The 25,705-nt window shown below is 40.1% G+C and overlaps 1 protein-coding gene across 1 annotated transcript in view; it reads right to left on the bottom strand.

Moving 5' to 3' along the window:
* The window catches only part of LOC107571055 (attractin-like protein 1), a 176,083-nt gene that overhangs the window by 108,289 nt on the left and 42,089 nt on the right, over positions 1-25,705 (bottom strand). Inside the window, exons 12-13 of the mRNA XM_016257333.1 lie at positions 20,623-20,716; positions 5,689-5,741 (exon numbers count right to left, since the gene is read on the bottom strand). Of these exons, the coding sequence (XP_016112819.1) occupies positions 5,689-5,741; positions 20,623-20,716 (147 nt within the window). The remainder of the gene's footprint in view (positions 1-5,688; positions 5,742-20,622; positions 20,717-25,705) is intronic.

Here is a 25,705-nt window from a genome sequence, read left to right as displayed (position 1 = left end):
CTTAACTTGACTATTATATTTCTAGAGTGACAAATAATCTGGGCACAATATCAACCAACATCTCCATTATCACTGACTATCTGCAGTGACTTCATTTGAAAGCCCTTATTATATTTTAAAGAGGCATAAATAGAAATAATCAATTGACATTAGAGGTTCTGGATTGATTGCATCACAGCTTTATCTTAACATCAATTTATTTTCCATATCATCAGTATGACCAAAATACAATAAAAAAATGAAAATCCTATTTCATCCTCATGCACTGTAACATTGTCTTGATTGGAGAAAGATACCTACATCTAAGGCTTAAAGCCAATACAATTATTTTAAGAAAATAAGATAAGGCCCTTAGATGTCCAAATAAAAGTGCCTTTGTGTGCAAGCACAAAACAGTCTGACTAAAAGTATTTAGCTGTCTAGGCAGAATGCCTGATTAGCTTTTGATGAGGGGCCTGAGGATGTCTGCTAGTGTCTGTCTGGTTGGTGGGACACTCATTTGGGTATGTGTTTAAAGCAGTAGTTATGGCTTTGATTCAGGCTGAAGGAAGTTAGCTGTCGATCAGTGTGTAAGGCATAATTATCTTTTTAGGGGTTCTTAATATATTTTCGTTGTTAAGAGTTTTAGAGCTGTCTTTAACGAATCATGGACTTGAGTTAAAGTACAATATGGTTCAAAGGTTTGGGGTTGGTAAGATTTTTTTTTTTTTTAGTCTTTCATACACACAAAGGCATTTATTCGATCAAAAATAAGAGTCAAAACATTAATATTGTGTAATATTACAACAATTTAAGATTTTCTGTCTTTAATATATTTGGAAATGTGTTTCTTTTTCCTATGATTGCAAAGCTGAATTTTGAGTCAGACATGCCAAATTCAGTGAGTTGCTGCCTAGATCATCCAGTCAATCATCCATCATCGTTCGATGTGATCTGTAAGCTATTTCAATAGGTTCACAGAAAAGAACTCACTCAAAAGAATGATTTGTACACAAACTGGAAATCACATTCAAGCAGGCCTTGATTTCTTCAATGGATTTATATGATGTTTTATGTTTTTTCCCCCTGAAATTTAATCGAGCAAAAATGAAGAAAAGATTTCCCAAAAGAATAAAACAATTCTAATAGTGTGAAAGTACAGTAAAAAATACTTTATTACAGTTCACCACTGCTATGTACTATTAGAATATTATACAATATGGTAAATATGACTTCTATTATGATAAAGACAACGAATTGATGACAGTTTTGACTGCACAACATTTATCATCATGCATGTGGCAATTGCAATATGGCCCTAATGACACTGGAGGTCAGACTGTAATAAATAGCAATCCATTGCGTTAGTCAAGGAGACGTTCAATTACCATTACGGTGAGTTGCATTTATCGTCATCATTAGAATTACCATGTTTGATGGCCCTTGATTTTTCTCCTTTTGATAACATACATTAGTGTGTTCAAGGCTGGTTGAATTAGCCTGTTACAAAGCAGAAGCGTAAACATCAATCCCAGTCAGTGGGTAAATGTCACTGACGTTCCCTTGGGGAGTTAAGACTTGTCTCGCTCCGAATTGCCTCTCCTCCATGGCTTTAATTGGTCAAATTAGTGAGTGTGTCCGCCCCGCATATTTGAAGCCGGACAACTGAATGACCGCACATGTGTGATGAAATCCATAGTGACAGAGTGATGGGAGCAGCGCTAGTAAGAGATAACAGCTGGATGATGGGAGTGTGAGGTGCTGCTTGTGGTTGCTGGGATGTGTGTGTGTTTATATGTGTTTGACTGTGAGAGAGATTGCAGGCCAGCTGCAGTGTACACTTTAGCGTTTAGTACACCATACAAGGAGTATGAAATGAAGAAGAACAGATGCTTTAATCTGAACTTGAGAGTAATCATAGATACTACAGAGGTTATTTTGACTAATATCAGATGCCTTACGCCATGTGCTGTGAGTTTAACGTGCATTTGGGAACACAGCGTGTGCCAGGTTCACTTTAACATTATAGTGGACAGAAGTTTACTGCATTTCACCAATATTCCACCAAAATAAGAGTGTGAGGCTTGAAATGTTAAAAGCTTGAGGGTTTGAACATCTGAAAGTGATGTGAGACATAATTATTAATATTGTGTGTGTGTATATATATATATATTCAGTGAGTTGCTGCCTGGATCATCCATTCAGTTAGTGAAAGAATCATTCAATGTGATCTGTGAGCTATTTCAATATATATATGGTAAGTCAAAAGTATTATTGGTAAGGTAAAACTCACAATAATAATAATAATAATAATTATTATTATTATTATTTAATTTGATAAGGTTTCTAAAACACCATTGTGACCATTAACCGACATCAGAGAACATTGAACGTTAATTTAAAATTAAATTATTGAAATATATTATCTTAGAATCTCAGGTGGTATACTTCAAGTAAATATTTTACATGTAAGCAGTATAGCTGACAAAAAAAAAACATTTGGGAACCACTATCTTATGGTTTGCAAATTCAGACAGCTAAAACTTATTGGTTTATTTAGAAAAAAAAATGTTTTGTACCCTTTTTTTCTTTTGTGAGAAACAACATGAGGGTGAGTAATTGACAATTTTAGAATGTAAAGTCACATGTGTGTATTTATCTGCATTTTACAACAGAACATCCAATGGGAATCCTCTTTATAATTCGTGTTTCATTTCAGATGGAAAGAGGGGAGATGCTTGAAAGGATTTGTTGACCACAGGAGGATATGATGCAGTGCGCTATCAATCATGAAGTGATATAACAGTATTGTGCTGCAGAGACTAGAGGGGAGGTCAATTATAAATAATGCATTGGTAGTAAATCCTCCTATATACAGGGAAAGTGAGTCTGATCTGCTCATAAAAGCCTTGCAAACCCCTCACACGCGCTTTTGACACACAGTCATCTCTTATGTGTGTTGATTAATCATAATACTGAGAACCTTTCTGCCACAAGGCACCTTTTGCCTTTGTAGTGCAGTAGATAACACAAATGTCTGGGTAACCAACAGAAACCTCAGATGTCCAAAAAAAAAAAAGAAAAGAAAAAGTGTTTAGAAGCAAGAGTCACACAAATTGCTAAGAACAGAATGGATCACCTACTGATGATTTTGCGTCCATTAAAACAAATGGGCTGTCTGGATGTGCTCTGCTTATCTGAGTCTATAATCAAATGGAGCTTAGTTTAAAAAACATTCATTGGTGGCATTGAAGGGCTGTTTACGTAAGCTTGGTTTGGTTGGTCAAATCTGGTCTGGGATGGAATTTCTGGGAAAGTGGTAGTGACAAGAGTAATGATTTAGAACAGCTTCTTTCTTTCTTTTTTTCTTTGAGTACTGACTTAGTTTAATTTCCTACTGTCTTGAAGTTTGTGTGGATGAGCTCTCAATCATATTCAAGAGAACCTGTGACTGCTGCTCCTGAAGATGATGGTTCTGTTCTGTGGCTGTGTCATTTTCTGTATATCTTTTCCTATTTTGTGGACGGATGAAGTTATGACCGCTCTAAACTGTTAAATCGTGAAAACTGGACTAGTACTAGAGCTGTAAGGCTGCCATCTAGTGCTCTGAATGTAAACTAAATCTATACTGTGTGTGAGACAGAGATTTTCTGTGATAGACAGAGAATGCTAAGCAGGCAGAGCTAGAGATACAAAGCACAACAGCTTGACATAAACATCATGGATTACTGCAAAATTGTTGCTTGTAATCACATAATAACTAATGTTGACTAAAGTTGTGGCACAGTGAGTGGCGCACATGTTCACAACATGTAAGAGTAACAGTGCTCAAGAGATTCGGGATTTAATTCTTAAGTTAAAAATAATAATAATAGTAATAAATTGTGCTAAAAATTGAGGGCTTAAAAACAACAACTTGTACATTGTAACTGATGCACATTCTGGACATGCATTAATGGCACCTGTGAAAATAGTCTAAAAATATAAAGTCCTTTCATTACAAAATAGAATAAAAATAAAATATAAGGAAATAACATAAATAGTTTACCCTATAAAACACAATGGAAACATATTTTAATATTTATATCCAAAGTGACTTGCAAGGTGTATTCACATCAGGGGTTCAAATGCTCAAGCAGTTTTGATATGGGAACATTACTGTTAATCAAGAACATGAGATGACTTTTGTTTTAAAAGAAGCTTATTTAAGAGAGAACACCACTTTTGCTCGAAAAAAGCATAAAGTCAGTCCAGTCCTCCTACCTTTAAATCATACAGGAAGTTGTGTGTAATTTGTACAGAATTTATATAGCAGCAGATGTATGGGAGTTGAATCAAACCTGACTGCTTGCTCACTGCACTCTCTGACCTTCAGATATCTATCTGAGGCACTTTAAGTCAGAATCTGTGATTGTGGCTTGAGGACATGCAGGTCGCTTTCACTTCTTTGAAAATTGAATAGAAGCCCCTACTTAGATGGGATAACAAATTACCTGAGTGAATGTCCATGTCATGGCTGCCGAAAATGATTCTGAATAAGATTCAGTGTCTTATTTTTTTAGTACTGACAACAATTGAACATAATTCCTCCACACACTCCTATTAATGTAATGCAAAACAAATCTCATTCTCACTACTGTGAAACAATAATGAAAATCACCTTTTCCAGATTTTTAATCTGCATAATTAACACTGGGTAAGACATTTGGTTTTTATGAGATTCATCCATATTAAAAATAAATCAATAAATGTGCAGAATGAACAGGTAACTGTTTGGAAGTCTCACTCCAAAAACATAATGTCGTCACTCAAGGGCATATATGATTATTATCCTCAAAAAGTCTGTCCCAACTGTTTCCAGTCACAAGCCATTTTGTCTAACAACATCAACAGAACACAGCCTTTCTCCTGTGTTCTGTGTTCCAATACAAAACAACTGTATTGAGAACCTAAACCTCTTTAAATCTGGCCAAATCAGCACCATGTGAAACTAACCCGAAGCCAAGAGCACACGTGTTTTGCTTTAGGCTAAGCTCTTGGCATTTAGTGACAAGGTCGACAAATAAGATTCCCTCACACACAGTGTACCCATTTACACATAAAGATACAGCAGACAGAAGCCAAGATGAACAACACAAGTGGCGTTATACCACTGAGAACATATGAATGCTTGTGTGATGGAGTCCTGATGAGGGGTTAGAAGGAAACACTTCCATCTGCTGTGCTTCCAGAAGGTGCTGTAAATGTTTACTTTGTGAACACAGGATAAAGACTCTGAAAGTGCATGGGTGAAATGCAGGTTTGACACAGGTAATGTGTGTGAGTGTGTAGGGCTGGATGATACACTGAATACTTCCTCACAATATATTTGTAATGGTTTTTGTGCTTGTTTGTTTTTTGGCTACATTTAGCAACACTGAGACTATCACAATGGTTTTTTGCTTTTTATTTGGCCATTAAGTTTCCTAAGGGCTGTGTCATTAGATTAGTTTTGCTGATCCTTTTTTGTTGTTGTTGATGTACTGTTCTACTGTTAAATCGACTACTGTTTTAATTCAACGATGATTGTTAAAATGATGTAAGTTTGGAGAAAATACATAAAAAACAGATAGAATATAGAGTACATTAACAATACAATATGGCAAGATATAATAGTTAGCCATATCACCATGTATGTGTCTGTGTGTGAGAGAAGTGAGGGTTACTTACAGTAGCATGTTCCTCTAAGTGGGTTGCCAAGGTAGCGATTTTCAGAATCACATCTGCAGTAATTTAAAAGAAAGAACAATTCGTTTACCAATATGACGCATGCACACAAACAAACTAGATTTGGCACTTTTGACCCATCAACAGAGAAATAGTTCTTTATTAACAAAAAAAAAGAGAAAGAAAAAGAAAATTCTGTCATTATTTACTATACTATATACAACAAGACATTAGTTAATGTTTGAACTATTCATTTAAAATGTGTTTTAAAATGAGCTGTGCTTTAATCAGCATATTAGGATGAGTTCTGAAGGATCATGTGACACTGAAGACTAGCGTAATGACTGCTTAAATTTCTACTTTGCCATCACATGAATAAATACAATTTTAAGATACATTTAAATAGAAAACTGTTATTTAAAACTGCAATATTTCACAATATTACTGTTTTAATTTGCAGTTTCTTGGTGAGTATAAGAGACTTTCAAAAACATTTTAAAAATGTTACCAACCCTAAACATTTGAACAGTAGTGTACATACTGTATCAAAGAACCAAAACTTGTTGATATCAAACACTGAAACTACAACACTGCTTTGTCTCAGAACGATGATTGTGAGTGTTTCTGGTTTGTGGGACTATAAAGGGCTGTGTGGTTGTATATTTTTTATGGTGATTTTTCCCTATGCTGCAGGTAGTATATTCTTAGCTGAGCTTGAGATGATTATAGTGGACGGGCCGTCAGGTGCCCCGCTCCTCTGAGGCCTGAAGAGGAGGATGAGACCACACTTCTGATCAATTCAGACTGACAAACCAAACAAAACCCTTTATGCTTTGCCAAAAGCACAAATCTATCACCCGACTCTCTCAGGATCAGAGAGATGAGCAAAAACCCTATGCAGAATATTCAGCATAAATACACTTTTTATGCGGATGAGAAACATCCATCAGTTTAAACAGTGGGTTAGAGTAATGCTTAAGCTTTCATAAAAGAAAAACTATTGAGACAATCTTGTGTCAAGGGCATAAGTGTTGATAAGTTTTTGTGAAGCACATTTTCTTTTTAATGACCATTCTTGATAAAAAATATATATTCAGTCAGGATTGTAAGAGATTGTGACAGACGTGGAGAGAAAGTCTGTCTGTGTGAAGAACACAGTGGCATGTCTGGTTTAGTTTAAAGCAAACAATCATTACTGGCATGTAAACACTGAGTGTTTATTATTCACCTCATGCTACAGAAGCAGTGAGTTCATGTGTGTGCAAACACGCATGATTAATCACCAAATTGCCCTTTGAAGTGCAGAAGTGGCTGAGGGTCTGAGAAAGAGTACTGCATTGAAATCATAGAAGGCTGCTTTTATTTTATAAAAAAAAATACAACAAAAACAGTAATCATGTGAAATATTCTTACATTTTTAAATAACTGTTTTCTATTTTCATATATTTTAAAATGCAATTTATTCCTGTGATGGCAAAGCTGAATTTTCAGCATCATTACTCTAGTATTCAGTGTCACATGATCCTTCATATTGAAAAGAGTGCACTTAGTATTTTTGTGAAAACCGTGATACATTTTCATTTTTCAGGATTAGGCTACTTGATGAATAGAAAGTTTAAAAAAATTATAATAATTTAAATATAAACCCTCAGTAAGATTATAAATGTTACTTTACTTTTACTTTTGATACTTTTGATCAATTTAAAACCTCCCCGCTGAATAAAAGTATTAATTTATTTAAAGGGGTCCTATTATGCTTTTTCACTTTTTCAACTTTAGTTAGTCTGTAATGTTGCTGTTTGAGCATAAAAAAGATCTGCAAAGTTACAAAGCTCAAAGTCCACTCCAAAAGGCTGGGGAGAGAGGTGTTGTAATAATGTAAAATATGTGAAAAAAAATGTGTTAGTATGAGAGCCTGTTCTAGTACACCCTCAAAACAAAATCAAGACTTTGTAAAAGAGCATAATAGGACCCCTTTAAAAAAAAAAAAACCTTCCTGTCCAAACCAAACTTTTAAATGGTAGTGTGGTAATATGCATTACTATCTATGGGTAGGTTAGACATTTAGTCAAGCAAGATAACGTCTCGGTTACGTATGGTAACCCTCATTCCCTGAAGGAGGGAACGGAGACGTCACGTCGGATAACCGACGAAATTGGGATCTCGCTTAGAGAGACCAATTCACTTTGAGCGTAAACTAAACGAGCCAATGCACATTGGCATGCGATTATTGCATCCAGCTGCTGGCATGCAGGTCCCCTACCCTCTTGATGGAGGCCAATGCCAGCAGGAGCAAAGTCTTCATCGAAAGGAACTTCAGCTCAACCGTCTGCAAAGGCTCAAATGGGCCCTGCTGTAGTGCCGTGAGCACTAGAGTCAGGTACCAAGAGGGTATAGAGGGGGGGGCCTTCTCGCCCCCTTAAGGAACCTGACGACCAGGTCATGCTTTCCCAGCGACCTCCCTTCTACAGGGTCGTGGTTAGCAGCGATTGCAGCGACATAAACTTTAAGGGTGGAGGGAGACAGCCTTCGCTCCAACACTTGCTGCAAAAAGGACAGCACAACTCTGATCGGGCATATTCGGGGGTCTTCTCGGCGAGAAGAACACCACTCGATGAACAGGTTCCACTTCAAAGCGTAGGCGTGTCCCATAGACGGTGCTCTCACTGAAGTGATGGTGTCGACTATATCTTGAGGTAGGTCACTCAGAACCTCCGCGTCCCGTCCAGGGACCAGACATGAAGTTTCCAGAGGTCTGGACGCAGGTGCCAAAGGGTGCCCCATCTCTGAGTCAGTAGATCCTTCCTCAGAGGAATCAGCCAAGGAGGGGCTGTTGCGAGGAGCATTAGTTCCAGGAACCAGGTCCGGGTAGGCCAATAGGGTGCCACCAACAGGACCTGCTCCTCGTCCTCCCTGACCTTGCACAGCAACTATGCAAGAAGGCTCACTGGGGAAACGCACACTTGCGAAGGCCCCGCAGCCAGCTGTGTGCCAGTGTGTCCGTGCCGAGTGTTCCCTCGGCCCAGGAGAAGAACAACTGGCAGTGAGAGGTTTCTGGAGAGGCAAGCAGGTCTACCTGAGCGGCTCCGAAACGTCTCCAAACCAGCTGGACCATCTGGGGATGGAGTCGCCATTCTCCCGGGAGCGCAGCTCGGGACAGCTCGTCGGCTGCCCAGTTGAGCAGCCCAGGAATGTGAACAGCACGAAGCGACCTCAGATGTTTCTGACTCCAGAGGAGGAGGTGGCGGGCGAGTTGTGACATGCGACGGGAGTGCAGACCACCTTGTCGGTTGATGTATGCAACGGTCGCTGTGTTGTCCGTGTGGACTAGTACATGCTTGCCTTGCAAGCGCCCTTTGAGATGGCTCAGGGCAAGGTGCCCTGTAAGACCAGTCTGCCCACTGCCAGAAAAAGGGTGCCCCTGGCTGCCGCCAGAGGGAACCCCAGATCTAGGCAGGGGCACGGGCACTCCGCCCCCTTGCAGGTAACGGAGTCTGGTCTGCAGCAATGGGAGCATGAGTCATCCACGAAAGCCACCTCAACGTGCTTCGTGCCCAGACATGAGAGGCAGCGATCGTGACCATCACCCGGCGCCAGGTAACGGCCGCACCCAGAAACACACGGATGGTACGACATCTTTAAAAAGACGTTCCACACGCATCCACGAAAGCCACCTCAGCGTGCTTCATGCCCAGGCACGAGAGGCAGCGATCGTGACCATCACCCGGCGCCAGGTAACGGCCGCACCCAGAAACACACGGATGGTACGACATCTTTAAAAAGACGTTCCACACGTGAAGCTCTTTTAGATGGAAACTGCTCTTTTAGTGTGCTGAAGCGCACAGGGGAGATGGCCGTCTGCAACACACACAGGGGTAGTGCAGCCTGTTGTGTGCAACCCACTCGACACGGGAAAACCACCGCCGCTGAAGCGCCGTACCACCAGCACGAGAGCCCACAAAGAGCGTGCTTGACTGTAGTTTTTACTCTACATAGAAAGGCCAGGAGCAGAACGATAGAACCGCTCAGCTCCGAAGCGAAAAGCTGAATATGCGCTGCATCTGCTGCCTACTTATACTCACGCTGTGATGAGCAGCAGCTGGATGCAATAATCGCATGCCAATGTGCATTGGCTCGTTTAGTTTACACTCGAAGTGGATTGGTCCCTCTAAGCGAGATCCCAATTTCATCGGTCATCCGACGTGACGTCGAGAGTGACCAACTGAAAGGGAACTTATGTGAAAAAAAAACCAAGTAACAATACATTTTTAAATTTAACCATTTATAGCTTTGGTTACATACACTACATAGTTAACATATAACTTAACACATAACAAATTACAGTTATAGTTCAGACAACAATTCAACAAAGCAATTTTTTACAATTACAAATCAGGCACTGGAAAAAAGTACCCGTTAAAACATATTTTAGCCAATAGAATTGTTTTGGGTTCTGAGGGGAAATTATTCTGTGGGAGGGCAGAATCGTGCATGACATGACAAAAATAGGCAAAAAAGGGTATACAAAGAAAGGCAGGCCCCTCCAGGGCTCCAATAAAATGATATTATTGCAGAGGAACATTTTTAATAATGAGTGTTCACCATGCACAGTGGGACAACCATACATGCTGTGCTCCGATTAACAAAACATTTCATTATAGTTAAAATATTTCTAATTCTCTTCAACTTATGATTGCTTTTAAAACCCATATTTCTTCTTCATGGCTTTACACTGCACTGTGCCATACAGTACCCTACTGTTAAAGCTGTTTTCCTGTATTTTTACTTCATTAAAGAGATGAATTTTTTTTAAATACTTTACTCACCCTCATGTCATTCCAAACCTGTATAAATTTCTTTCTTCTGCAGAACACTAAAATACATATTTTGAAGAATGTTGGTAATCAAACATTTTCAGTTCCCATTGACTTCTATAGTATTTTTTGTCCATATAACGGAGGTCAAAGGGACCCTAAACTATTTGGTTACCAACATTCTTCAAAAGCATCTTCTTCTATGTTCCACAGAAGAAAGAAAGACATACAGGTTTGAAACAACACAAGGTTTGAAAATAGCAGGTGTCCTGCACCAGTTAGCCGAGCAACTGCCATTGCGATGAATGGAAATGCTAACACATAGCTAAGTTTTCTCCAGGTATTACTGATCTTCTTGCTGTTGAATGACAGCAGTCAGTCGGGCAACAGATTAAAGCAAGTGCACCCCAGTGCACCACAACATGAAGTCCAGAAAAGTGTGAAAGAAAGACATAAGGCAGGAACTGAGAAAACAAATAAAGGGATGGAAAATTAAAACAGCAGGTGTCAAACAGTGGGCATGCCCTCTAGTCATCTGTCTAGTCCTACTGCTCTCTTAGTTTGAAGGAAAGGAAGAAGACAAACAGGTGAGAGAGAGTGGTACGCTAACTGCCCTTTGTTGATCCTTCTAGCCACACGGTAACAGGCCCTCATCCTGACTAAATAAACAGAGTGTGTGTGGTGCCTGCATGCAGGAGACTGAATTAGCAGATAAATCCTCTGAGTACATTTCACACTGAGACAGCTCTGTGTGTGCGTGTCTCACAAAAGCATACGCAATAGTTGCTGGCAGGGTTTTAAGTGTTCTCGCTTGAGTACTCCTCAGGAGGGCCTGTCTAATTAAATAGCGGCTTCGTCGTGGATCAAAAGTGCATAAACACACAAAAGTCGAGACATTATAAAAATGGATATTAAGTTTAAATGAAACAAACATTAACATGAATGTAGATGTGATGAACAGGAAACTAAATTCCAAAAAATCGTGATTTATTAAGCACTAATAAATACAATTAATAACAACACTAACTACATGAGTAAACTAACTTTGTCTTGAGAGAACCTAGTCTGAAAGATCAGACAGACAGACAGACAAATAGAGAGAGAGAGACAGACAGACAGACAGAGAGGCAGACAGATAGATAGATAGATAGATAGATAGATAGATAGATAGATAGATAGATAGATAGATAGATAGATAGATAGAGTAGATAGATATGTTTTAGAAGTAGTACTGCCAGTAAGTTTTGCTCCACCAATGAAAATATTCTCAAACGACTCCAAAGCAACAATAAAACACAGGTGTTTTCCTGAAAGAATAGTACTGAATTAATATTTTCAGTGAATGATTAAATGACTCACAGTTTCCTCCTAAACTAATGTAAAGAATCAGTTGACTGTATGATTCAAATGACTCCCTCATAAAACAGTCACTTGTCGCCACCTACTGGCAAAACCATGTAACCTACAGAAAGAGTGACTGAAAAATCTCCACTACTGCAGTCTTTGAGACAAAATGTATTAGGCATCTTGTTTTACAAGCATTGTTTTGCACTCAGATAAGATAGCAATGGGAAAGTTGTGAGATGAAAACATTAGAATGAATATGTTAGGTCCACCCAGTTGGCCCAATGAAGATATCCAATGGTGGCTGAAGGTTTCCTGCGAGTTCAGTCTTTTCGGTGTGCCAAATAATTTAGTTTCTATTAAACTCTAATCTGACTCTAATCTCTAATTTAATCTGTACACACTTGAATAAAGCAACATTTTCTCTAGTCAGAGGTCACAACCACTACTAAGAAATAAGCCGACCAACATTACTTTCTCTGATAGCTTTGGTTTGGTCGTGCAATGGTTTCCCATGTACACTTAGCTAGAGTAACATTAAAGTAAACAGAGGTTAGGCTTACCCTATTTAGGTGGGTCAAACAACATTCAGTTGAACTAAACGGAAATTCTCTTTTGGCCCTTACAGCCTAAGTACACTTGAACTAATACCAAGTTTTAACCGGAGCTCTAAAGATCTAGTTGGTGTGCCCTATGCTCCATCTCAACTGGATTTTAGTCCATTACAAATCTGACGCAGAAATGCGGTAATAAGAAAACAACGTAATCTACTAGAATCAATCATTTAAGAGTAAACAGAATCAATTAAAATGTAACAATTTATTATCAGTCAGGTAAATATGTGTTATGCCAAATGCTTAGTCAATTCAGAGACATCCAAGTTAAATCAAATCAATACAAAGACATCAAATTCTCAAAGATAAATCTAAGAGTAAAAGATGCATACCTGACTTTCAGAAAATTACATAGTATAGAGTGTATAGACACTCCACACTACGAGCTCATTTGGCTACAGAAGCGCCCTGATCTTCTTGCAACATTTCTTTAAGTACTCAGACCAAGACAAACATTCTTCAAATAGAGACAGGAACTAACTATTGGAATTTGCATTAATCAAGTAGAGTTTACACCTTTTGGAGACAGATGGTAATTTGCATGAAAGACACTGGGGAATGGCAAACCTTCTACAGTAAGCAAAATATCTCTAAACTCTTAGGATCTGCATTAACTTTTAGTATATTTCTTGTAATATTAAGACCATTGTACCAGTCGCCCTGAGACAATTCAAATGATACCAAACATGACTGTGAATATCACTTGCATTTATGTAGAACATTATATTTTGCTATTGACCATTCTGAGTGACATGTGTGAGGTGTAACGGGGTGAGGGGAAGGAAGTGGATGAAAAGGATAGGTGAGAAAGGAGTTTTTGCTGCATCTTTTCTCAGTGATGATGTCGAAATGGATGTCTGCATTTTAATACACTGTGTGTGTGTATTGTCCGTATCTCAAAAGATCAAAGTGTCTGAGGTTCTTCAAATCTTACAAATACATAACCTACAGGTAATTACCTAATATTTTTTAATCATCAACCTAAAAATGATTTCTTCTATGTACTGTCTCGAGTTAATAAAGTTTATATTAAAAATAAAATGATACATAACAAAGAACTATATCTTCTACTGAAATGATGACACTTAATGATTTAGCTTTCGAACATTTGTTTATTTAATATTTTTATTAGGCTAAATTTATATGATGCGTTTAACTGTCTGATTTAAAATCTACTGTGTTGTACCACATACATATGATGGAACACACTAACATCAGCAGCCCAATGCAACACCCACATCAATCCAGGAGGATCCAGCTGAGAGGAAGTCTGTCTTTATGAACTGCTCCAATAGCACTACCTTTCCGTCCTCTACCGGCTTCTAAACGAGTACCACATCTTCGTCTCTCCCGCCGTGCTCAACAGACAGCTCAGCTCATTACAGGAAACAGGCTAAAACAGGCCATGGGCCACCTGCTAGCTCCCTCTCTTTCTCCCTTCAGTCTGTCTTTTTCTTGATCCGTCTTTCCCTCATTTTATTTTCTCACACTCTCTCACTCTGTCTCTCGCCCTTCCTTGCACTTTCAAACACAAAGACACAAAGCAACAAAGAGAAGACCTTGAACGAGACCTTGGTGTTTACTGTCTCACAGATTTTGAGCCTCACTCACATTCTGTCATTCTCTCTAACACCGGTTAAATTCCTTGTCATGTCGGGTTGACTGCTTTCAAAATAGCACTGAAAAAAAGAACAATGACCCTACAGAGCCATAGGAGAAATCAGATGATTTCTCAAGATTGCTTTAATATCTCAGTTGTTCCTTCTAAACGATCTTCTTTCAGAAGATGTCAATGCCACAAACAAGATACCAAAGTCTGCAATAGAGTCAGAGATTTGAACATTTTCCATCTCATTTTTCCAAGAATTATCAATGCTATTCACCTTTCCATTGCACAAAAGATTATTTATAGTGGAAAAAGGTTATTTGGATTATTAAAATGTTCTCCTCACTTAGAAAAAAGGTGGTCCTTTTAAGAAGTGTTAACTAAAAAGTTATTTGGGAAACCCAAAATATTTCTTCTATGGCATTCGCTGCCATAGTTTTGTTCCTGCATCTATCTATCTGCATCTATAAGATCTAGTGGAAAATTTTCCATAAGAGAAGAACTGTTGATATGCAGCAAGAGGTTAGAGGAAGAGAGTTAAAGGTCCATCATGGAACCATAGATACCAATAAATAACCTTTATTTTTAAGAGTGTAGTACACAAAACAAACATTATGTATTTTACTGTTTTGTGGTTGTGTGTTACACTGCAGTATTCTGTAATATAACTGCTAAAAGCATGTTATCAACAGAGACAAAAGCAAAAAGGACAAACAGTCCCTCAAAACACACATATTTACAGCTGTTGGGCCAGCTTACCCGGCTCATTTCACTGAACACACAAACAGGCACATCTGAAGATAAAATGGGGCACAGATAAACATTCAGACCCAGAACTACACACGTAAACATCCAGACCCAAATACAAACCAAAATCAGAGATACATTTTCATATCCATTTACAAATCTGCATGTAGATAGTAGAGGCTGCACCAACTAGTCTGAGATGGATCCACCTGTGTGTCCAACAAACAATACATGTTTCCTCACCACTACAAGCAATCTGATTTAAAATGTAATTAATATTGAGATGAAGTGTATGAAGCATATGGAGATCATGAGTTTACAGAAGGAAGATTGATGTGCTTAAAGACAAGTGATTCAGCACTCGGGCTGTGCCTCTCAAATGCTCATGTGCCATTGCTCAGGTTGGGTGAGTCACTGTCTTTAATCATTTCAACGGTTCCCATGGTGATGTGAAAGTACATGTAAGTGCTAGCCACTTCAAGCAGGTAAACTTATTTGTGATTGTATGCAACAACTGGTGGACAACAAAACATATGGCTAATCAATGTTGTTTGGCTAATTTTGAAATGAATTCATGTTCACCATTGATTTGACATATAAAAGCAACATTCTGGTTCATAATAAATATGGTTTAAAGTAGATTTTGGAGTTTGCATGCAACAAGGCTGCCCATGAATGCCCTACTGAAAAGACATACTAACATGTATTTCTATTATTATGGTTTATGATGGTGTAGCTGCTCGACCAAAACCAAGTTATTGGTCAAGTGAGTTAGGAGGCCAATTTGATAATGCCTAATGATTTTACCTTGTGACAAGAGTGTAGTACAGCTCTGTTCAAAACATATACCATATTTAAATCCATTTCACTGAATCTTGCATATTTCCCTCCAAAATCAGTAGATATATATATATATATATATATATATATATATATTAGGGCTGTCAATAGATTACAATTTTTAATCTATTTAATCACACCCTTTTTCTGTGATTAATCGCACACTTTATGAAAGTAAGCATAGACCATTTATCTTGTTTCAAATGTTTATTTTGTCATAATTTGCAATATTCAGCAAAGTAAACCAAAAGATTGAAGGGTGATTCTCAAAAATCTGCATTTTCTGCAAGCTTTTTTCAAGATAAATATAGAAAATTTCCAAAAAAGGACTCCAAAAGAACTCCAAAACTCCAAAAGGAAACTCCAAATGGATACCAAAGAACCAAATGATATAAGGAGCCCATATAAGCACATATGAAAGAAAAAAACAATCTGAATTGTATAATATGTGTACAGTGCAACAGCAAATAGCTTTTTTCCATTTTAGAGAAGTCAAATTGCGATACCGAACAGGACCACATGGTGATGCCAAAAAAAACCTAAACCAACAGACGGCTGACTGCATATATCTACTACAGTACACGGATCCATTCAGGATAAATAAACAGCAACAAACACATGACAAATCAAAACATTATCATGGATGTGTGTGGAAACAACGTGAATGTACTGTGGTGAATATCCCGAGTCCCGAGTATCCCGAGCCGCGTCGGGATCCCAAAGGAAATCCTGACTGACCAGGGTACCCCCTTCATGTCCCGGGTCATGGCGGACCTCTGTCACCTCCTCAAAGTCCAACAGTTGAGGACGTCGGTCTACCACCCACAGACGGATGGCCTGGTGGAGCGGTTTAACCAGACGCTCAAACAGATGCTGAAGTGGGTGGTGGCCGAAGATGGGCGTGACTGGGACCTCATGATCCCGTACGTGCTCTTTGGAGTCCGGGAAGTACCCCAGGCCTCCACAGGCTTCACCCCCTTCGAACTGCTGTTTGGGAGACAGCCCAGGGGCCTTCTAGACGTGGCTCGGGAAGCATGGGAGAACCAACCCGCCCCCTTTCGTAGCCTCGTCGAGCACGTACGGGAAATGAGAGAAAGGATAGACCGGGTCATGCCATTGGTTAAATAACATCTCGTGACCACCCAGCGCGCCCAGCAACGGCTGTATGACCGGCCCGCCCAGGCCCGGGAGTTCCAGCCGGGCGATCGAGTGGTGGTACTGGTCCCGACAGCTGCGTGCAAGTTTCTAGCGACCTGGCAGGGGCCCTACATCGTAGTGGAACGGATGGGACCGGTGATGTACCGGGGACGGACGGAGCAAATCTACCACGTCAACTTGCTTAAGAAGTGGGATCTTCTTTCCATGGGGCTTTGTATATAAAAAAAAGTTTTTCATTGGGATGCCCAGTATATTGGGACTAGTGTTGTCAAAAGACCCGGTATTTCGGTACCAAGTCGGTACTAAAAAAATGAAAATGTTACAGTACCATGTTTTTTTAAGTACCGGTGGTACCGAGTACCCGGTCAACCCGGTTCTTGATGCGCTATCCAAAAGGTGTGCAGATGCACTCTCTTCATAAAAGCACTGAGACATGGCGACCTCAAAATGAGGAAACACTAACAAAACAAACTAACAAAACATTTTAAAGACAGACACCCGGATCAAATTAAAGAGTTCAAGCAGGTAAATTACATTTTAATTTTTAATATTTAGATCTTCTCAGTGTTTCCATACATTGATTTATTTGTGGCGCCCGGTTTTTTAAAAGGCTTTGACTTCGTTGAATAAACATGAGCACTGCACGTGTCAAAGTCGAAACAGGCGGGTGTTTTTATATCACTGTATTTCTGAAGGAAACCTACTGTCTTCAGAAAATGATGATGTAAATTTCATTTCATCTTGCCTGTAATGCCTGATAGCGTTTGTGAGTGCAGCGCTTATTTGATTACAGCTGTTACTGGGGAAAACTCTATCTCTCCCGCTCTACAAGCGCCTCCTGCTGGCAGAGAATGGAATTTGCATATATATGCCACCACAAATAGAGTGCAAGTCTGTGGGAAACACCGCTTCTGTTATGAATATTATTCCATATTTTTATTTGAATGTCGGATTGAAATGAACATCGCTGTTATTAGAGTAGTTAATTGTTAGCATAAGCGCGGCTAACGCTAATATAATGAGCATTAGAATGAAGCTTCTTTATTAACTATTTAATGCTCCTATAACTTTTATTAGGATTAAAAAAACAGGCGGACATAATGATATTTACTATTTTTACACACCAGAGGCTTTTAATTTAATTGTGAATCTAAAATATGCATGCTAGAGAATGTACAAATGGTTAACATTGTTTGTGTCATATCAGTGTCAGACTCTGGGCCAGGTTTTGTGTATGTCTTTGCTCCCTATGTGCTCGTCTCGTGCTTTGAATTCATTGTTCCCAGGTGTTTCCAATTGTCATTAGTTCCAGGTGTCCCTTGTCCCGCCCAGATGTTAAGCTTGCCAGTCAAGTTCGCCGGCAACGCATGTGGCAAGCCCTCCGGACATTAATGTGGCAAGCCCGCCAGACGTTCAACACTCCAGTTCGCTGACCACGCCTTTTCCCCCCGATCCAGAAGAGGAGACTAGGGGTGAGGAGAAGGGTGTCGGGCTTCAGCCCCAGAGCTCGCTCCAGTGTGGACCCAGACCACGCCTGTTCCCCCCGATCCAGAAGAGGATGCTAGGGGTGAGGAGAAGGGTGTCGGCTGTGGCCCCAGAGTTTGTTCCAGTGTCAGTCCTGTTCCAGAGTATAGCCCACGGAGGGCTCCTGATCCCGAGCAGATCCCCCGCAGAGCCTAGGAAGGGCTCCCGATCCCCAGTTCAGCCCAGGAGGGACTTCAGATCCCCCACCGAGCCTAGGAAGGGCTCCCGATCCCCAGTTCAGCCCAGGAAAGGCTCCCGATCCCCAGTTTCGCCCAGGCAGGGCTCCCGATCCCCAGTTAATCCCAGGGAGGGCTACAGGTCCGCAAGTAAGCCCAGGGAGGGCTCCAGTCCCCTGTCATGGCCCACGGAGGGCCTCAGAAACGGTAAACGTCCCCAAGTATTTGGGGGGGATGGGGGGGTAGTAGGGCTCCAGCCGTAGAGACCGAGGTGGGGGCTAAGGCTGCGGCCTCAAAGGAACTGTCTGCACCACCATGTCTTCCTGTGTTCCCTACTCCGCCATGTCCTCCTGTGGTCCCTCTTCCGCCTTGGCGTCCAGAGCTGACAGATCCACCATGGTGCCCCGCTCTGGAGGCCTCCCGTCTGGTAACCCTACTCCCCTAGAGGTCTCCAGAGCACCCCCCCCATTGGATGTTTTGGTGGCGTGAGGACACACTTTCTGGGAGGGGGGAGTAATGTCAGACTTTGGGCCAGGTTTTGTGTGTGTCTTTGCTCCCTATGTGCTCCGTCATCCAGTTTCTCTGTCTCGTGCTTTGAATTCATTGTTCCCAGGTGTTTCCAATGTTAATTGTCATTAGTTCCAGGTGTCCCTTGTCTTCCCCTCATCAGTTCCTGTGTATTTAAAGTGTGTTCTAGTTCTTGTCCTTTGTCAGTCGTTAAACGTCATCCTGTCATCCTGATGTGTCGAGTCCTGTGATCCCAAGCCTTTGTTCAATAAACCCTTTTGAGTTACTTTACTCCGTGTCTCCTCGCTCCTTCGTTCCCGTGTTCCCCGTGTGTATGAACCGTGACAATCAGTCCGAAAAGCACTTCTGGGCATTTTTTTTAGCTAACTTAGTTGTTATTCTTGGCTGAATAACTCTAGAAGGTTTTAAAAGCCCTTTAAAATTAAATATGTACACAGTTTGGATTAAATGAAAGTATAGTCCAATTTTTTAATTAGCATGTTTTTGTGTTTTGCTTTGGTACCGAAATTGGTACAGAGAATCGTGGATTTTCACTGGTATTGGTACCGAATACTGAAATGTTGGTACCGTGACAACACTAATTGGGACCATATCAGTTATCTGCTGACATTGTAGACCTTTTCTATTATCATATCAGTCAATATTGCACATTTAATTGTGCACGCTCCTTTGCCTTTTTTTATTTAATACATATGTGCATCCCTAGATTTTAATTTTGCATCGTTCTGAACAGAATCTGTATTTGTACATTCTTGACAGAACAAAAAAGAATAGTAAATAAATCTAATTGCTATGTGTTCTTAGTTCTTAACATATTAGATTTGACAAAATGTCAAGAATAAAGATGGATGATGTTAGATAACCCACCTTACCATGCACAGTCTTCTTGGTTCAGGCATGCGTTTGAAGCTCTATTGCTTGTTTGCCATCTAACTCTCTACCCACAGGTCACATGAGTGATATTTTAAAAAAGGATAGCGGGTGTGTGGAAAAGAGAAACTTTTGAGAATTATACTTAAGTCCTAGGGAACTCATTACTGCTTAATACATTATCAGTGCCACTGGCAGTGGTGCATCCTGTTACAAATACATCCACACAACACTCTGTCTTTATGAACCTCAGTACAAACACACATACATACACACACAGGCCACAGTGTCAGCCCCAAAAGTACTATTTAAGGCACTGATAAGTTCCCTTTACCACTGAGAACAGGGTCTCGCTGACACAGCACAGTAGAGGTTGCCATTAAAATTAATGTCCAGGGATTAGAAAGACACTTAATTGGGAATTAATAACAGAGAATTTACATAAGTTCCCTTTGCCACTGAGAACAGGGTCTCGCTGACACAGCACAGTAGAGGTTGCCATTAAAATTAATGTCCTGGGATTAGAAAGACACTTAATTGGGAATTAATAACAGAGAACTTACGAGAGGGTTAAATGTGTGAATAATTGTGCTATGATGCTAATGAGAGAATTATAATGTGAGAAAACTTGTTGAAGATCTCATGTCTATCACTCTCTGACTGACTGACAGGCCACTGGGAGGATTGCTGTTGATAGGAAATGCAGTCATACTCACAGCTGGCACTGGTCCCCTTTGACCCCTTTAGTGCTACAGTAGCATTTCCCTGAGCTGGAGTGGCACATGTTGGTGTGGTTGTTACATCTGCAGGCTGGAGAGAAGACAGAAGACGTAGATAGAGAAAAACAGAAAAAAGGGAAGAAGAACATTTTTAAAGGCATAGTTCACCCAAAAATGAAACCTCTGTAATTATTTATTTACTCCCATGTTGTTCCAAACCTGTTTGACTTAATTTTTTCTGTGGACAAGTGGGAAAAATTGGAGACTTTTTTCCCATGTACTTACAATGAAAGCTTCAATGAAAACCGACACTTTCACGCTTCAAAAAAAGACCCAAAAGCACCATAAAAGTAAAAGTAGTTCATCAAAATCTTAAAAAATGTGCATATTAGGAACAGACCAAAATTAATTATTCACTGATTAGCTTCGCTTTCATTGTGTTGTTATCAAAGACTATATACTAAACGCATACATAACTCGCTAACAGACAAAGCATGTAACTCACTTGCACGCTTAGCAGAAGCGACTGCCAACAAAACGTTTTCAAAGATATCCATTTCAGGTCAGCTGTCTGCAAAGGCTCAAATGGTGGCAGACAAACAATTGTACAGCAACACCTATCACATTCAAACGATCCTGGAAAAATGAGTCAGACATACTTGTAGAGAGCACGTCAAAGTCAGCATGAGATGGAGGAGAAGAACTAAAAGGTTCGTCATCCATTTTCTTACTGGGACCTTTCTCATCTTCTTGTGTAATAGCTACAGGTGAGACAAGCATAACAGGCTGGAGTGTCTAAAGAAGGCGTTTTATCTCTGACATTTCAGACGACAGGACAGCAACTGTCTTAGAAAGAGAAGCTTCATCTACCTTCTCGTTCCGGGATGTCGCCTTCTTAGATGGGGGAGCACCCGCAGCCGCAGATGAACCGCGTTTCCAATTCCGTGTGGTGGGTTGCGGCTCTCTTCCCCCAAGTCTTAGACGGAGCTGTCTCTCTGACATGGGTAAAAGGCTTCAGTGTAAACACGTTTCTGTGAGAGTCTCTTTCAAATGCTGAATTCTCAAGCAGGACGGACAAATATTGTGGCCATCGTAAGGCAGGAAAGCATTAGGGCACAGCTTCCATGTTAATGGGAATCCAGTAATGATAGAACCGTGAGCCATGACCACCACAATAACGGAACTGGCCGTCAAATTGCACCGAAGAATGCAAAGTATTAAGAAAACTGCCTGGAAAAATAGCAGGAAAACAATCGGCCTCAGCATATAAAAAACACTAGCCACCAGATAGAACCGCGAAGCACGAAGTGTTTCTCGAGATCCTTTCAGTGATAAGGTTAGGGAGGAACTGCCAACATATAAGCGTGGCTGAACCCCCTGCAGCTGAAAAAAACTGCATTCTCCTGGGGGAAAGATTGTACAGCAACACCTATCACATTCAAACGATCCTGGAAAAATGAGTCAGACATACTTGTAGAGAGCACGTCAAAGTCAGCATGAGATGGAGGAGAAGAACTAAAAGGTTTGTCATCCATTTTCTTACTGGGACCTTTCTCATCTTCTTGTGTAATAGCTACAGGTGAGACAAGCATAACAGGCTGGAGCGTCTAAAGAAGGCGTTTTATCTCTGACATTTCAGACGACAGGACAGCAACTGTCTTAGAAAGAGAAGCTTCATCTAACTTCTCGTTCCGGGATGTCGCCTTCTTAGATGGGGGAGCACCCGCAGCCGCAGATGAACCGCGTTTCCAATTCCGTGTGGTGGGTTGCGGCTCTCTTCCCCCAAGTCTTAGACGGAGCTGTCTCTCTGACATGGGTAAAAGGCTACAGTGTAAACACGTTTCTGTGAGAGTCTCTTTCAAATGCTGAATTCCCAAGCAGGACGGACAAATATCGTGGCCATCGTAAGGCAGAAAACCATTAGGGCACAGCTTACATGTTAATGGGAATCCAGTAATGATAGAACTGTGAGCCATGACCACCACAATAACGGAACTGGCCGTCAAATTGCACCGAAGAATGCAAAGTATTAAGAAAACTGCCTGGAAAAATAGCAGGAAAACAATCGGCCTCAGCGTATAAAAAACACTAGCCACCAGATAGAACCGCGAAGCACGAAGTGTTTCTCGAGATCCTTTCAGTGATAAGGTTAGGGAGGAACCGCCAACATATAAGCGTGGCGAAACACTAGCCTCCGGATAGCACCAAGAAGCACAAGGTATTTCACAGAAATCGTATATAAAAAGTGTTAAATAGCGGGGGACCATAACTATATCAACACGGAAAAATACTAGCCACCTGATAGCACCGAGAGGCACAAGTGTTGCACAATTTTATGTAAGATGAAAAAACTGAGCGGGGAACTGTCAGCAAATTTATCAGTAACACCAACCACCGGATAGTACAGAGAAGCACTAAGTGTTATCGATATATCAGCAAATATATCTAACAAAAAACTGCACTTGACAAGAGCGGAAATCGATTGAAGAACTGAAGGCTGAGCTAGTGTATCTATTATACTTGAGACTTTTTTGGTATATTATCTCGAGAGAGTATTTAGAGACCTAAATACAATGTATATAATGATTCAAAATAAGGGATTTCTCACCTAATTTATTGTGGACAGGGTGAAAATCTTAAGTTTGACTGCTTAAAAAACTAATAGCACACCTGTCTGCAACAGCTGCGGTTGATTAAAGCGTCCTAACAGGTATCTGAGGGGTTTTTTTACAGCCAAGAATGCAGGTGTTTGCCAGAACATTCATCACCTTCACAGAACAATGACACAGAGGTGATTGCACACTATGATGAGGTAAGGCTGTTTATGTTGATCTAGTCACATGTCTTTATTCTGTACACATTAATGAGCTAGTTTATTACTGTGTAATTTGTAAAGTATGGCTGTATTTGTAACACTACATGCCGAGCCTTCTCCGGTATAACTGATGTCAGCAGATTCCACATGCCTTAAACTCCCCCTCCGCCCAGAGTGTCATATTATACAATGCCATTAGACTATAAAATGAATGAGCTGCCTTTACAGAGCGACCCGGCATAAAAATGTTTTTTTATTGACTTGTTTAAATAGCATGGGATGGATCTACAAGTCAAAGATTTTATTTGGATCCAGATACGGCCGTAAAAAAGGCTGTCACAATTCAAAATAAAATAAATAAAGAGCAACAAAAAGAGAGAGAAGAAAAGAACACAGACTTTTTATCAAGAGGCTTTACAGCTTGTTGTTTTTTTATCTGCAGGTCTGTTCAAACTCTCTGTTCAAATTCCCCCAGCATGCACTGCAATCGCTCTTTCATTCCAGCCAACAAGAGACAATTGGCAAAGAAAAACAAATTTTTTACCACTCAAAATATTTTATTGGTGTTGTCTGCTAAGCGAATCACTATTATGACTGCTCATACTTTGTGTTAAAGGGTTTTTCACACAGTTTTTGCTATGGATATAAAATAATGAGAATGTTATGCTCATAATTTTCAATGCATTCAGACTTTTTGCCTGGCAATCAATAACGCACATCATCATCATCATCATCATCATCATAATTATTATTATTATTTTTATTATTATTAACTACTGTTCAAAAGTTAGGGGTAAGATTTTTTTTTAATGTTTTTGAAAGAAGTCACTAAGGCTGCATTTATTTGATCAAAAATATAGTAAATTGAGAAATATTATTACAATTTAAAATAGCCGTGTAATTCATTCCTGTGATGGCAAAGCTGAATTATCTAGCATTATTACCCCAGCCTTCACTGTCACATGATCCATAAAATATGCAGTTCTCATATGCAGTTTTGGACTGTTACAAACTAAATATAATTCGTTTTATATATTATATTATATTTTATATTAACCCAGGTCAGGGTGAGGTCCACTCTTTTCTGCAGAAAATTTACAAAATGTAGATGCAGGGCAAAATACTAGCACACATTAATAACAGTGCTTTAAACAGCGCAGTAACATAAAAGGCTTCAAATCATGCCAGTATAAAGGCAAGGAGTAGCATACATGATTTTCACATGAACTCAAACGTGCACATGCATGTTCTTACACATTTTTATTCTGGAAAAATAAGGACTCAGTTCACTTCCAGCGACTCGGCATCAGTGTGGAAAAGTCTAAAAGAAATCACCAACTACAAGACACCATCCCCCAGCACTGTGGAGAATCAACACCTGGCAGACGATCTGAACGAGTTCTACTGCAGGTTTGAAAAGACACCCCACACCCGCCCTGAACACCTCTCCACACAACCATTCACACCTCCAGCAACCCCCCTCTCCCCCGATTTTGTGTATGTGTGCATTTGTATTCATGTCATTTTGACAGGACTGTGGGGACAGGGCTGCCGCAGAGTGTCTGCACTGTGCATGCTGCAAAAAGATTTATAGCTAAATTATGATGTGTAAAATGTACTCACATTATAGCAGAGGAACAGCACTGCCTGGAGCTGCTGTTTCAGCACTTACTCTGAAAGCGATGGACTACAAACACAAACTCACTCTCACACGCAGGCCAATGCGCACACGTACGCTCGCATAAATATTTCTGCCAAAAGCCATTTAGGCTCTGGAAATTACAAAACACACACTCACAAACACGCATACAATGAAAGTAGTCACCTAACCATGTCTAACAAAACTCCTAACACACACAAACATTAGCATATATCTGACATGCTTCATTTAGATCCACAATAAAACTTAATGAAAGAAAGGAAATAAATATGAAAATAAAGGGAGACAGAAGAGATCAACTGATATTTATATGCAAACAAACCATGGAACATAAGTGACAGAAACCAGAGTGAAGTCTTTCATAAATCCTCACAAACAGATGCGTGCACGCACACACACACAAACACACAAACACAAACACAAACACACACACACACACACACACACACACACACTCATACATACACACACGACATTAAAATGTAAAGACAGAGCCCAAAAGGGGAACAGAGTCGCGTGACAGACTCAGTGATGAAGCTGGTATGTGTTTGCAGTACACAAGCCACGGTTAAGACAGCTGACTCCACTGTGATGTGACCCCCTCT

This window comes from Sinocyclocheilus grahami, unplaced genomic scaffold (genome assembly GCF_001515645.1).
Source record: "Sinocyclocheilus grahami isolate Dianchi unplaced genomic scaffold, SAMN03320097.WGS_v1.1 scaffold1544.1, whole genome shotgun sequence".
Taxonomy (NCBI): domain Eukaryota; kingdom Metazoa; phylum Chordata; class Actinopteri; order Cypriniformes; family Cyprinidae; genus Sinocyclocheilus; species Sinocyclocheilus grahami.
This window is presented reverse-complemented; position numbering and strand designations above follow the sequence as displayed.